General features: G+C 45.4%; 1 protein-coding gene and 1 pseudogene across 2 annotated transcripts in view; one reads left to right on the forward strand and one right to left on the reverse strand.

Annotated features, from left to right (window-relative positions):
* ASCC2 (activating signal cointegrator 1 complex subunit 2) overlaps positions 1-12,984 on the reverse strand; it is a 45,092-nt gene extending 32,108 nt beyond the window's left edge. Inside the window, exons 1-4 of the mRNA XM_021718121.1 lie at positions 12,876-12,984; positions 7,298-7,395; positions 1,393-1,551; positions 865-1,035 (exon numbers count right to left, since the gene is read on the reverse strand). Of these exons, the coding sequence (XP_021573796.1) occupies positions 865-1,035; positions 1,393-1,551; positions 7,298-7,378 (411 nt within the window). The 5' untranslated portion in view covers positions 7,379-7,395; positions 12,876-12,984. The remainder of the gene's footprint in view (positions 1-864; positions 1,036-1,392; positions 1,552-7,297; positions 7,396-12,875) is intronic.
* On the forward strand, positions 10,365-10,800 carry LOC103271687 (annotated as a pseudogene). The gene has a single exon (XR_505063.2). The product of XR_505063.2 is annotated as a 60S ribosomal protein L34 pseudogene (transcript).
* Positions 12,985-14,861: the final 1,877 nt, after the last annotated feature.

Genomic DNA, 14,861 nt, shown 5'->3' on the forward strand with positions numbered 1-14,861 from the left:
ACTGCACTCCAGTCCGGGCGACAGAGTGAGACTCCAACTCAAAAAAAAAATAATAATAATAATAATAAATAATTTTTTTAAAAATAAGTTTTTTTAAAAAAAGCAAGATCCTATTTTTTATTTTTGTTTATTTATTTAATTTATTTGAGTTGGAGTCACACTCTGGTCGCCCAGGCTAGAGTGCAATGGTACACACATGGCCACCTCAGCCTCAACCTGCTGGTCTTAGGCAATCCTTCCACCTCAGCCTTCCAAGTACCTGGAACTACAAATGCATGCCACCATGCCCAGCCAGTTTTTGTGATGTATTGTAGAGATGAGGTCTCACCAAGTTGCCCAGTCTCAAAGATTCTATTTTTTAAACACACACACACACACAAAGAAAAAATATCCCCGAAGGAATATGCACCTTAATAGTGGCTATTTTGGGGAGGGGATTTTTGAGTGTGACATTCACCATCTATATAATAGTTCTGTAAAGTTTGAGTTGTTTAGAGACAGTATTCTTATTTTTAAAGTTGGGGGGGAAAAGTAAAGATTTTTTTTAAAAGAGCATACAAGTTCCTTTAAGAAGTCAGAATCAACGCTTTTCCTTCTGACGCACAAGTAAAGGCAGAGTCACGCGTCAGCTGGCAAAGGGCTCTTGACTCCCATTGATGAAAGCACTAGTTGTAACACAGACCGACCTGTGAATTAGAGGATAAGGGAGGTGGCACAGATTTCTTCCCCAACAGTAGAATAAAGGCGGATGGAAGACAAAGAGGAAACTCGATGCTTCCAGAGCCTTCCTTCCCAGGGGTGGACAGCCGGGGCGCAGAGGTGCTGGGTGTTGGGTGACGACCTGTCCCGGGATCAGGGGCTTACTTTGGATTCCTTGTGAGTGGACATGCGGAGGAAGGTGAGAAAAACACTTCGATGGAGGCGCTTCTGCATGTCAACAACCTCTGGGGCCGGGGCCACCCACTCATCGAACTTTCGGGGGACATAGCGCAAGTAGGAGTCCAGGCACTTCTGTAGGGTCTCATCGAAGATGACCTAAGCCAGGCGACAGAAAGTGAGGATTTAACCCTGAGGCCCTAGGGGCTTGTGGGTAGACTGTGCAGGGGCTCATCACCCATCAGCCCTGGCCTACTGCAAACACTCCAACCCCAAGGGACCAAGGAGGTATGTATGAGCCTAGGGCTAGTCACAAGTTTCTAAAATGACACTTTGGAAGGTGTGTAAACATCATTAAGATTGTGATACAAGACAGCAATTCAAACCACAGTTTGCTGTTAAGGATCCAGTGTAAGAAGTAGACAAAAAAGCACCTCCTGGGGGAAGAAAAACAACAACAGCAACTAACGGCATGTCATGTGCTTTGTCTTAGCATTAATTTTGATAGAATGTTACCTGGCACCAGAATTTATCGTGAGGCAAGGCCAGGAGCCAGTCGAGGTCATTGGCTACGAAGGTGGCGCGTTCCAGGTACTCCTCCACTAGGGCGGGAATGTTGTCTTTAGGGGGCGGTTTGTATAACACAAAATACCGGTCTGCCTTCTGCTCGGGGTGCTACGGATCCAAAAACCACGTGTTAACGTGGCAGAGGTTAGTCAGCGAGGGCCCATTTGCCAACCCACAGCAATGACAACACTTGGCTGTTCTAACCGGTGACCCTCCAAGGAGCTTATAAGCATAAAGAACCAAGTGTATCTAGCAAAGGGGACATGGTTGCATCTAGGAAATGCTAGGCGATTGTTAAAAACCGTGTTTTTGGAGAGCACTTAATAACACAGGGAAAAATTAAGGGAAGAGAAAGCAGGATACACAACTATCTATTTAATATAATCGGTTTTTGTTTTAAATATACATATATTTAAAAGATATATACATACATATATACATATACATACATATACACAAATGTCTATATATACATATACACATATATACATATATATATGTATATATATATATATATATATACACACACACACACACACACAAACATATGTATTTTTTCATACACTGGTACAGATTTTTTAAAAGTTGGGAGGGTGATACCCCAAAGCTAATAGTGGTTATCTCTAGTTGGGGGGATCAATTTTTAAAACAATAGACATGTATTACTTTTTAAATTAATTTTTAATTATATAAGCAAGATATGAGCATCTTTTCTTTCAAAAACTTACAACGCTACAGAGAAAGTGAGTTGCTTGGGACTATGCCCCCAGTCCCTGGTTCTCCCCAGAGGTAACTCTTACCATCTGGTGGGTGTCCTTGAGCCTCCTCCAGGTATTTACACTAAAATACACCCATATAATATATATGTTTGGGTGTGCTTTTTCTTACTTATTTATTTATTTTTTGAGTTGGAGTCTCACTCTGTCACTCAGACTGGAGTGCAGTGGCCGCTCTCGGCCACCGTAGCCTTGACCTGCTGGGCTCCAGCGATCCTTCCACCTCAGCCTTCCAAGTAGCTGGAACTACAGGCATGCGCTACCACGCCCAGCTAATTTTTGATTTATTGTAGAGATGAGGTCTCGCCAAGTTGCCCAAGTGGGTCTCGAACCCGCAGGCTCAGGCAATCCACTCACCTTGGCCTCCCAAAGCGCTGGGATTACAGGCTGAGCCACCGAGCCTGGCCTGCTTTTTCTTTCTTACACAAATAGATCACACTGTACATATCACTATGCTGCATCCTTTTTATAATCAGAAAAAAAAAACTTCAGTAATTTTTTTAAAAGAAAAGATTCTAATCAAGTAACTGAAGTTCTCAGCTTAGAATCACAAGTTCTTTCTTACAGCCCTTACATTGCCACGAACAAACCTTACTTTGTTCACTATAAAGAAGAGAAGATAGGCTCAGTTTTCTCCTCTGACCACATGAGGGTTGCTTTCTCTGGGGGAAGTGGTAATGGGAAGAAGGCCAGGCAGTGTCTCAGCCTTTATCAATGACAGTCCACCCACTTCCAGGTCTGCTGGTCCAGAGGGTATAGAAAAATTGAAACTGCTGGGTCACCTCCTCAAGAACCACCTATTCCTCCTATGCATAGGGTTGCTTTCTCTGGGGGAAACAGTAATAGGAAGGCCACCTCTCAGACCAGGTGACTAATTCCCCCAACACACACACACCCACACACACACACATACACACCCCTGAGATTCTACATTTCCTGCAATCCTACAGGGGCAAGATGCACATCTAAGCCACCCAGTGAGCACAAAACAGAGAATGTAAGCATTCAAACTGGCAGAGGGGCTGTGGTAGCGCAGAAGAGAATTAACAGTGCTTGTAGGACAAGCGACGGCTTCCCAGAACAGGCAGCATCTGAGTTGAGCCTTGGAGGATGAGGATTTGTAAGTGGAAAAAAGAACATTTTTATGCAGGCATAAACATAGCCTATAAAGAAAGGGCACAGATTGCACCGGGCAGTGGGAGATGGATTTGGAGAACACTGGAATGATAACGAAAGCCACCACTTACTGAGGACCTGCCCTGTGCCGGGTGCTGAGTAGGCATTTCTCGTAGCCTACTTCTTCTTGATTTTTTTTTTTTTAAATCTACAACAACTCTTTAAACAGTAATAGGAGGAAGGTCACCATTTACCCCATTTTACAGAGGAGGAAACAAAGACTCAGTAAGGTCCAGGAACTTTCCCAAGGTCATGGGGTTAAGGAGTCAACTGAGGCAGGATTTGAACCAAAGCTTACACTTTGCAGACCTACTAAATGATTAATGGTATCCGTGTACCATTCTAGTCTCACTGCTTGCTTTTCTAATTCCGGCTCTGGCCTCACCTCCTCCAGAAAGTCTCCCTAGCTCCCATCCCAATTGGATTAGGAGCTCACCTATACTCTCCCCCAGCACCTGCACTCTGTGCTCACCTGACTGCAACACTTAAATGGCATCAAAAGTGCTCTCAGATCAGTGGTTGCTGGCAACAGGGGAGAGAAATGGATGGGCTATAGAGAGGCAGAAGGAAACTTTTGAGGTTGGTAGAAATGTTCAAGCCGGGCTCGGTGGCTCAGCCTGTAATCCCATGCCTTTGGGAGGCTGAGGTGAGTGAATCGCCTGAGCCCGCAGTCTGAGCGATACAGCATCTTGATTGTGGTGATGGTTTCATAGGTGTATACGGATGACAAAACCAATCAAATGTATACTTTAAATATGTACAGTTTATCCCTCAATAATGTTATACAAAAGGGAGGGCCACCTTCTCAGCTGCCTCCCCCACTAGCATGCAGGTCTTTGGAGGAGTCTGAGCTTGTTCACCACTGCATTTCCAGTTTCTAGAAGAGTGCATGGCATTGAGCAGACTTTCCATACAGATTTACAGCCTGGTCAAAGAATGAATGGAAACAATAAATTATCAGAACCTGTCAAGGTCTTCAAAGGATATTGAATGCCCAGCTCAAGAGTGGAAACTTTATTCTGAAGTTAATGAGGGGCCATGGAAGATGTCAGCAGCAGGCTCCAGCTGTGTCCTCTCTCCCACTTAAGTTCATTCTACCCTTCAATGAGCCTGGCTTAGGTCCTATCTGCTCTGTAAAGATATCAGAACACTCCCTGCCCATCAAACTTGTTTATCTTGATAAGAAACTGTTTTGCAATATTCTCCAAATGTTACATGAGTCTTGTCTTCCTCAAGAGTCCATTCACCCATTCTGGCCCAAGACTATTTCTTCTGGATCTTCAAGTATGTGCTATTCGAATAGTAGCTACAAAATCAACAAGAGTTCCAGCTCTCACCCTGCAAAGGCAGTGTGGTAACTCCCCTTCGACTAGAGATCTTGCCTCAAGTTAAGACTAAAGGGACAAACATAGGGTGACCACAAATCTCAGCACAATCTTTCAGGAGCTTCCAGTGGCCTATACAGTAACACTTTTCAGTATGGCCAACAAGACCTCTCCTTGATCAGGTAGCTGTCTCTCTCAGCTCATTCCTCTTCTCGTCTATCCCCCATTCAGTACTGCTGTCACTGTCACTGCTATCATCACCATAATAATTACAATTTACTGAGTGCTTGCTATATTCTAGGCACAATGCTAATTCACAGAGTTAATTCTCATTTAATCCACACAAACACCCCACATAGCTGGTTCTTTTTTTTTTTTTAGTTAGCATCTCACTCTGTCACCCAAGATGGCACGCTCATGGCCACTTCAGTCTCAACCTGCTGGGCTCAGGTGATCCTTCTGCCTCAGTCTTCCAAGTAGCAGGAAACACAGGTACATGCCGCCATGTTGGGATAATTTTTAAATTTATTGTAGATACAAGGTCTTGCCAAGTTGCCCACGTTGGTCTCGAACCCCTGGGCTCAGGCAATTCTCTCACCTCTGCCTTCCAAAGTGCTTGGATCGCAGGTGTGAGCTACCATGCCCAGCTAGGCCCAATTACTGCCCCCTTTTGGATTTTGCAGTTTACAGAGGTTAAGTAACTTGCCCAAAGGCACACGGCCAAATATGCATGAGATTAACACAAAGCCTGTGCTTGTTAACTATGATATATTGTGCCACTTCATGTGACTTGTGGTTGGTACAAAAATCAGGCTCTCTCAAGACTCCAGGATTGTATATTCAGGTCCTTCAGCCAGGTCCACCTTTCTCCTGTCACTCTGTCTGCTAACGCTTATTCACCCTTCAGTACTCAGTTCAGAATCCCTGTCTTTCGGGAAGCCCTCTCTAGCCGCATGTGCCCTCTCCCAATCCCAAGACCTCCCTGCTTCCACACATCATGCTAGTATGGATCAGCAGCCTGGACTTCCTTCAGTCACACTGTAAAGAAGCTACTGGTCTGTTTTTCTCTTAAGCCATGGGCCCCACAGAGGCAGGGACCACACCTTTTAGTAGCTCTAGCAGTTGGCACATGGCCTGGCTGTGGTCTCTGACTCATTTACTGAATGTTTTCTGAGAGCCTACTGTGCTCCTGGCACTGGAAAACCAGGAGTGAAGGACAGGGACCAGGTCCCTGCTCTCATGGCTCCCATAGTCTAACAACCCCTCAGGTGTTCGTTCAGTACACAGGGGGAGAACTGAGGTGGAAAATCAGACTCAAACATCCAGGGAGCCAGTCTCTGACAGCACTGTGCAACAGAACTTTCTACAATAATGCAACCACTCTCTATCTGGGCTGGCACTCACCACATGCGGCTATTTTAATTTAAATGCATTAAAATTAAATTAAAAATCTAGCTCCTCGGTCCAGATTTCAAGCACTATTCACCTTACAAGTGCTCAATAGCTACATGTAGAGAATGGTTACCTATTGGGCAGCTATTGTACTGCACAGTTCTAGATTTTCTGATATATAGCCTCCAAACATAAAAAGGTTATAAAAAGGAAATGAAAGGCTTTATAGTAGAAAGATTAAGGGTATGAGTATGGCTGGGTTCCCATGCTGACTCCCCTAATTTTCTAGTTCTGTAATCTTGAACTCTCAGTTTCCTTATCTGTAAAATGGGGATAATCAAAATATCTATTCATAGAGCTGTGGTGCAGCTTAAATAAGATAATCCAGGTGAAGTATTCAGAATGGTTTGGCACAGGGCAAGTATTCTATAAATGTTAGGTACTATTATTAGAAAGTATTCAGGAAGTAATAAGAAGCCATCCAGAAAACAGAAAAAAAAAAATACCAAGCTCCTGTTTCCCATGACTTTACTCAAGTCCTTAGAAAACACCTCTCACCTTGTTCAAGTAAACTCATATTCTTAGGAAAACAACAACTGGGTATGGGGACTCTAGTACGCGTGCCTATCTCCTTCTTCAGCAGCCTAGCCCCTCTCCACTGCTCTAATCTCTCTCTGCAGCTGGTAATCAACATGTTCACAGACTCCTTATTTTTTAGTCTCAGGGCTTGTATGTGGCGTTTCTCATCCCAGTGGAGATAAAAGACTGCCCAACCTCTGAAATCAGTGTTCCCACTGAAGTATGGATAGCAGCTTAGATAGCTTTGAAAAAGTCTTACCTGAAATCTGAACACCCTCCACAGGGTCAAATCGCCAAACCCAGCTTTGGGCAAGATTCATTTCTAGCCCAACTCAGGCTGAGTCAGAAATGCCATCAGACTGATTCAAAGTTAAATGCTTTGGGTGTAAGGTGTGGGGTGGTGACATGGAAAATCCTACTCAAATTCAAGCTGTTGCTTGGAAGGAAACTTCTACTCTGGGCCTGGAAGGGCTTAAAGCAGTGTCTCAGCTACTGACCATGGCCCTTGGGGCATTCTTGGAACAGATAAAGAAGGAATTTACTTTTTGCTTCTGAAATTGCAAGACTGAAAAGATCAGGCTGAACGGCCTCAAGGTGCCAGCTCACCAGCGCTGGTGAAGTCCTTGGCTTTCCTGTCTTCGGGTCCTTGTGGGTGATCTGGAGTTGGTCCAGGGGCAGAGCTGGCATTGTGCTGCGTGACCCTCCTGAAAGGAATATGGATGGGAAGAAGAAAGCAGACACACAGATTCCTGGGGGCAGGGCCTGCTCTGGAGCTGATCTCAGACCCAGAAGAGAAGTTTCAACCTCTGGCCTTTGGGGGCTCCCGTAGTGACCCTCCAAGGCCTGGTTTATGCATCTACTAATCCAGATAAAGTGACTTTTTTGTCTAAGGAATTGTGGAGGAAAATACTTCCCAGGTGGCTCCTGATATACTCCCACCTGCTTTGAGAAGGTACTGGCTAAAAGTACCTAGATTATCTTTATTATGGCTCCAACTCTGTTGCTCAATAGTCTATAAGCTCTGTGCTTGGAGTTCTCTTTTCCTTGCTACCCTTCACGTGACCAGCACAGGTCTGGTACAGAGGTGGCCTCATTGAGTGTCTGATGAATGACTGAATACAAGGACACTTTCCTTAGAACTCTAACTAGATTTTAAGTCTTTTGAGGTTTGGAGCCATGGGCCTTTCCTCACTTGTAGAAGGTGTTAAGATTTTACAACCTCTCTAGGCTTCAGGGAAGAACACAAATGAACAGAAGGTTCAGAGAAGAGAGAATTTGTAGGAAACTGCCAGTGCAAGCAAGCTCCTTTCTACAAAGGCCCAAATTGGCTTCAGAGTCAGACCCCAGGTCTCCAGTCTTCCTGTCCAATGTTCTTTTCACAATAGCACTTGGCCTGACCCTCAGGAGGGACATACATGTTGAAAGAATTATGGAAGGGAAGTGAATGAGGCCCCTCAAAAGACATGCCACAAAAGGCCAGCACAGCTGGACGTGGTGGCTTACACCTGTAATCCCAGCACTTTGGGAGGCAGAGGCTAAAGGGTTGCCTGAGCCCAGGGGCTAGAGACCAGTCTGGACAGCTTGGCAAGACCTCGTCTCTACAGTAAATAAAAAAATTAGCCAGGTGTAGTGGCACATTCCTGTAGTTCCAGTTACTTGGAAGGTTGCGGCAGAAGGATCACCTGAGCCCAGCAGGTCAAGGCTGCAGTGGCCGTGAGAGTGCTACTGTACTCCAGCCTGGGTGAGAGTGGACTCCTACTCACAAAAAAAAGGCTAGCACAGTCTCAATGACTACATGAAGACAGATCAAACCTGGAATGAGGAAACTGTCACCTTCTGATCCCTCACAGACAAGGTTCTCTTGTCTGTAGCAAGACAGCAAGGGGTATGGAGAGCCATGAGCTACCAGATGTCCCAAATCTCAGACACGAAGCCAGGCCCTAATGACATGAAGACAGACTGCTAAGGTGGGGTCTCTGCCCGGGAGGATCTAATGGTCCAATAATAACAATAACAATGAAAATAGCAGCAGCCCTACCATGTTTATTAGATAATGAGTGCTCTTGTAAGTGCTTTTCTCAGCATTAATTTACTTTGCTCATGTTAACTTGCTGTACATGCACGAAAGCTCACGGCAACTCCAAGGAGAGTTGTATTATCCTCATCTTATCAATGAAAAAATAGAGGCTCATAGAAATAAGAAACTTACCCAAGGTCTCACAGTTAGCAGGCAGTGAAGCAGGTTAGTTTTTAACTACTCACTATACTGTGTCTAGTCTAATAGGTCTTAGGTGGGGGGTGGGAGTGGCTGTTGAAGCATTTCTAGAGAGACAACAGAATCAGGAGAGCCTGAGTAGTCTCGATATTGGGGATAGGCCAGGGAAGAAGGGCGGTCCAGACAGAGGAGCAAAGGTAAGGAGGCAAAGCAGTTTGGTATACAAGGAACTTCGTTCTGGCCTGTTTTAGAGACTGTGAAGATCCCTAGGACCAGCCTGCCTCATCCTTGAGGACTGCTCCAGTTCTAGGATCCTAGAGGATCAAACACATGGTCTCTGAATACATGCGATGGCCTGGAAAAAAAAAATCACAAAGCAAAATAACAAAGGGCTTGAGGGAAGTTTTTATTTTTTAGCTTTGCAAAGCATACATAATATCCTCTGTTGAGTGTATTTCGAATTAAGTTACTACCTCACTAGCCTCTCACGACAACCCAATTAAGAACAACAAGGATTATGCTCAGATGTCCAAAGAGGGGCTCTGATTTGCTCAAGGCAAATACATTAGTGGTCAAGCTGAAATTGAAGCCCAGTTCTTTTGCCTTGGCATCTAAGGATTCTGTGCTGAACATGTTAAAAAATACTTTTTCCTCTGACCCTTCAGCAATGCTGAATGGGTAGTTGGAAACACCAGCAGTCTGCATACCAGTGCAGATGTCTAAGTAACTCACAGGTCCAGTTCTTTCCAGGCCCACCACCAAAGATGGTAGTGGCAGTGTCAACTGTAGGAGCACAGCGTGGAGAAAGGGTCATAGGAAGGCAGGTCTCCACCCTTTAAACTCTAGGCCCCAGAGTCCAGGCTTACACAGATAGAGACAATATCCACTTTCAGAAGAAACTCACTGCCACAAGCCAGTGTCTGCAAGGGCAGTTGAGGGCCAGCATGGTATGGTAGGTGAAGAGAGGTCTATGGTCCAACAGCCTGGGTTCAAATTCTGGCTCCACCTTTTCTTGCCTATGTTAAGACCTTGAGACAGTTCCTTAACCTCTCTAGCCCTTGTTTTCCTCATCTGTAATATCAAAATTGTAATAGTACTTAAACTCTCAGGATTGCTGTGAGAAGTAATTGATGCTAAGTCTTCAACACAATACATAATAAGCATCCAATAGTTTAGTTATTATTATTCAATTCCCTACCATAGACAGGGCACTTTGGGCTTCCTCATTTATTCAGCAAACATTGACTGAACACATTCTGGGTCCTAGGCATGTACATGATTATCACTTGGTATTAAAGCTGTAACAGGAAATTTCCAAAACTGGAGTACAGCAGAGAAGGGAGAATGTAACAGAGAAGGTGACCTATAACCTGGATGTTGACGAACAGGAGGGAAAGGTGGGTATTCCAAGCAGAGAACAAGCATGAGCAATAGCTCAGTCTTAAAAAACATGGCTTTGTCCTTTTTCTTTTTCCGGGGACGCTGTGTAAAGGCACTCAGAATGATCCAGCGTTTGACATACCGTCACAGGCTTTCCTATAATACAGCCTCTAACAAAACTAGGCTGTCCCGAATGCCTGGTAATAGGATTGTTTACCTATACACCAAGAAGGTTGGGAAAGCACCAAAGTCTGCGTGTGGTGTGTGCCCAGGCAGACTTCGAGGGGTTCGTGCTGTGAAACCTAAAGTTCTTATGAGGTTGTCCAAAACAAAAAAACATGTCAGCCGGGCCTATGGTGGTTCCATGTGTGCAAAATGTGTTCGTGACAGGATCAAGCGTGCTTTTCTTATCGAGGAGCAGAAAATCATCGTGAAAGTGTTGAAGGCACAAGCACAGAGTCAGAAAGCAGAATAAAGAAATGAAGCTTTTTTCTGTAATAAAAATTAAAAGCCGTAAAAAAAAAAAACCAAAACACATGGCTTTGAAGGAAGAGGGAGACATCTGGTATTGCTGAAAACACAAGGTCAAAAAAGGGATGAAAGAAGTGAGAAAGGAGAGACTGGATAGGGAAGACAGGGCCAGTTTAAAAAGAGCCTCGGCTGGGTGTGGTGGCTCAAGCCTATAATCCCAGCATTTTGGGAGGCCAAAGTGAGAGGATTTCCTGAGCCTGTGGGATTGAGAATAGCCTTGGCATCTTGGCAAGACCTCAACTCTACAATAAATCAAAAAATTAGCCCGGCGTGGTGGCATGCGCCTGTAGTTCTGGCCACTTGTAAGGCTGAGGCAGAAGGATCGCCTGAGCCCAGCAGGTCGACACTAGGGTGGCCATGAGCATGCCACTGCACTCCAGCCTGGCAACAGAGACTCTGATTCAAAAATGAAAATAACACCTGCAGTTCCAATTACTTGGAAGGCTGAGTCAGAAGGATCGCTGGGGCCCAGCAGGTCGAGGCTGCGGTGGCCGGGAGTGGCCATTGCACTCCAGTCTGGGCGACAGAGTGAGACTCCAACTCAAAAAAAAAGAAAAGAAAAGAAAAAATGGCTGGGCTCAGTGGCTCACCCTGTAATCCTAGCGCTTTGGAAAGCCAAGGTGAGTGGACTACCTGAGCCCACGGGTTCAAGACCAGCCAGGACAACTTGGCAAGACCTCATCTCTACAGTATATAAAAGAAAATTTGCCAGGCATGGTAGCATGCACCTGTAGTTCCGGCTACTTGGAAGGCTGAGGCAGAAGGATCACCGGAACCCAGCAAGTCAATGCTGGGATGGCCGTGAGTGTGTCACTGCACTCCAGCCTGGGCATCAGAGTGAAACTCTAATTCAAAAAAAGAAAAAAGAAAAATAGAAAAAAAAACCCCTCAAATGCTATGCTAAAGACTTTAGCCCTTCATCTGAAGGCAGTGAAAAGTCATTTAAGTAGGAGAGAGATGTAATCAGAAAAGGATGATGGAAATCTGGTGGCAGAAAAAACTGCTTATGAACCACCAGAAATCAAATACTGTGTTAATAATCTCATTCAGTCAAAGATTTTTGAGAACTTACTATGTGGCAGATACTGAAGCCCAGCAAGTATAAAGGTGGGAAAATAGCAGACCTGCTCCTGCCCTTCACAAAGTCTCTGTTGGAAAGGCAGATACATATCCAATAATCATACAAACAAAAAATAATCAATACCATGATGCATATGCTGTGTAGGTAAGTCTCATGAGGCTATGGCAGTATTTAACAGTGACACCTGACTTAAGGGAGGTGGGATGCCAAGGAAGATTTGAAGTTTTTGTCTAAAATATAGAGATTAACTAGGCGATGTCTGAATCTTAAGTTCCAAAAGGGCAAGGACAATAATATGACTATGTCTACGCCCACTATTGTATGCTGACAACACTGTGGGGAAGGGCAGCAAAAAACCAAGTTAGGAAAGATCTTTCTTTAGGAGGGGAGCTCTGTACAAGTACCAGTTAAAATATACCCTGGGAGCATCCCCTGGGCTACTGCTCTCAGTTTCTCCGATTGTCATTACTTTTCCGGTCTCAAACAATTACTGTCTTTAGAGAGTTAATGATAGCTCTGCCTATTCACTCTACCAGTTACTGTCGTAGCTTTAATTATCTTGTGCATTTTTAACTGTCGTTGACTGTCTCCTCCCACTAGACTATAAGGTCCATGAAGGCAGGAGCCTTGTCTGTCTTCCTTCATATCCTCAAGTGCCTAGATCTGTGCCTGGCATGTAGAAAGCGGTCGACAAATATCTGTTGAACAAATGAATGAACCCTGAGGAAACTGAAACCCCAGGTGCGGGGGAGACCTTGGCTCGACAAGGCCACCCTGGGGCGGAGCATCGAACCCGGAGCTCCCGTTTCTGATGGCCCAGCCTCGGGGCGGGGGTAGTTCACGGCCTAGGGAGCAGCTTAAGCCTCGGCCATGCCGTGGAAGCCAGGAAGTGGGGGTACTGAGGTTGTCCTAGCTACAGCCGCCGCTCGTCCCTGGCCCCGTGCCCGGCATCCGGCAGGGCCTAGCCACGTACTCACCTCGGCTGCTCCCCCAACCGGCGCTGTGCCGCCGCCGCCGTCGTTCACGGTGACAGCTCCCAGAGCTCCCGTACTTCCGGGGTCAAACGGCGATTCCGCAGGCGCAGACAGGAAGCCTTGGCCTGGCCCCGCCCCCAACGCCAAAGGCCGTCGGCGGGCCACGCCCCCATGTGAAGACTCCGCCCCCACAAGGAAGCCGCCGGGCTGTAGCCACGCCCCCCACCCTGTCCTATCACCCTTCCCGCTTTAGCAGAGAGGATAGAATGTCAGCCAAGGGGAAGTTAAATGATTCCACCTCTTGGAAAATCCAAGTATGGTACCTGAGAAGGCTTCTCAGAAACCCAGGCTGCATTTACTTCCCAGCCTTTTTAGTCATCGTTTTACATATTTAATTTAGAAGAGAAGTTTTTTTTTTTGAGTTGGAGTCTCACTCTGTTGCCCAGACTGGAGTGCAGTGGCCGCTCCCGGCCACCGCAGCCTCAACCTGCTGGGCTCCGGCGATCCTTCCGCCTCAGCCTTCCAAGTAGCCGGAATTACAGGCATGCGCTACCACGCCCGGCTGATTTTTTGATTTATTGTAGAGATGAGGTCTCGCTGCCCAGGCGGGTCTCAAACCCGCCGGCTCAGGCAATCCACTCACCTCAGCCTCCCAAAGGCGCGGGATTACGGGCTGAGCCACCGAACCTGGTTTAGAAGAGAAGTTTTAACAAGTCGTAAGCATGAACATGATGTTGAGCTGATAAGAAGTACAGATTGTAATTTAATTTATAGGAAGTTCTAGAATAGGCAAAACTCGTGAGTGGTGATGGTGTTAAGATGATGGTTACCTCTGGGCTTGGTGGTCTGGGAGGGACCGCAAGTGAAGCTGGGTCATATCCTGTCTTCATTTTGGTGGCAGCTATGTAGATGTGTTCACTTTGGAGAATTTGTCATATTGTACATTTAAGATTTGTGCATTTTCTGTATGTATTCTATATATATATGTATGCGTGTGTGTATATATATATATATAAAATCTAGAGTATAGCTATCTTAAGGGCAAGATGCAATTTTTCCACAGAATGTTTGAGGTGGTATAGGGTTAGTGGCCCCTAAACTTGGCTATGGATCAGAATCATCATAGAAAGCTAGTTAAAAGTATGCATCCCTAGCTTCATCTCGTGCCTGGCAGTAAGTGTGCAAAAAATAACCACTATCAATACTTGGGTGTTATGGAAGATTCTAATGGAGCACATAACTCAACCCTGGGCATCATAAACTATTACTCAGCACTCTCCTAATGCCAGCTCCTACCGTCTGCACTGAGAGATAAGCATGCTTATTTCAGTGCTTGTCTTCAAGAAGCTTACAAGGTAGGGAGTGCAAGAAAACCAAAAGCTATGCAGTAATTGATAAATGCGGGACACTAAGGCAGTAGGGGAGATGGCATCTAAACCAGAAATGGGATGAGAAGAGTTAGATAATATATTAGTTGTGTATCAATGTGTAACAAATTACCACAGACTTATAACAACACACAGCTTACAGTTTACAACAACAAACATGTACTATCCCACATTTTCTGTGGGTCAAGAATCTGGGTATGGGATGGCTTAGCTGGCTCCTCTGCATTCTTGATTGCAGATGGACTACTATTAAGACATTAGCCAGGGCTAGAGTCTTATCTGAAAGCTCAACTCAATAAGAATCTGTTTCCAAGCATGATTCACAGGGCTGTCAGCCAAATTCAATTCCTTGAGGGTTGTTGGACTGAGGGCCTCAGTTCCTAGCTGAATTTGGGCCAAAGGCTTGTCACATGGGCTTCTTCATTGTGCCAGCCTGCTTCATCAAAGCATGCAAGCTGAGAAGGCAATAGGGAAGCCAGGCATGGTAGTGCATAATTGTAGTACTAACTACTTGGATGGCTGAGGCAGGAGGATTGCTTGTGCCTAGGAGTTCAAATCCAGCTTGGGCAGCATAGCAAGATCCTTTCTCTAAAAATGAAAA

Source organism: Carlito syrichta, unplaced genomic scaffold, assembly GCF_000164805.1.
Source record: "Carlito syrichta isolate Samal-C Ts95f unplaced genomic scaffold, Tarsius_syrichta-2.0.1 Scaffold311843, whole genome shotgun sequence".
Classification (NCBI taxonomy): Eukaryota; Metazoa; Chordata; class Mammalia; order Primates; family Tarsiidae; genus Carlito; species Carlito syrichta.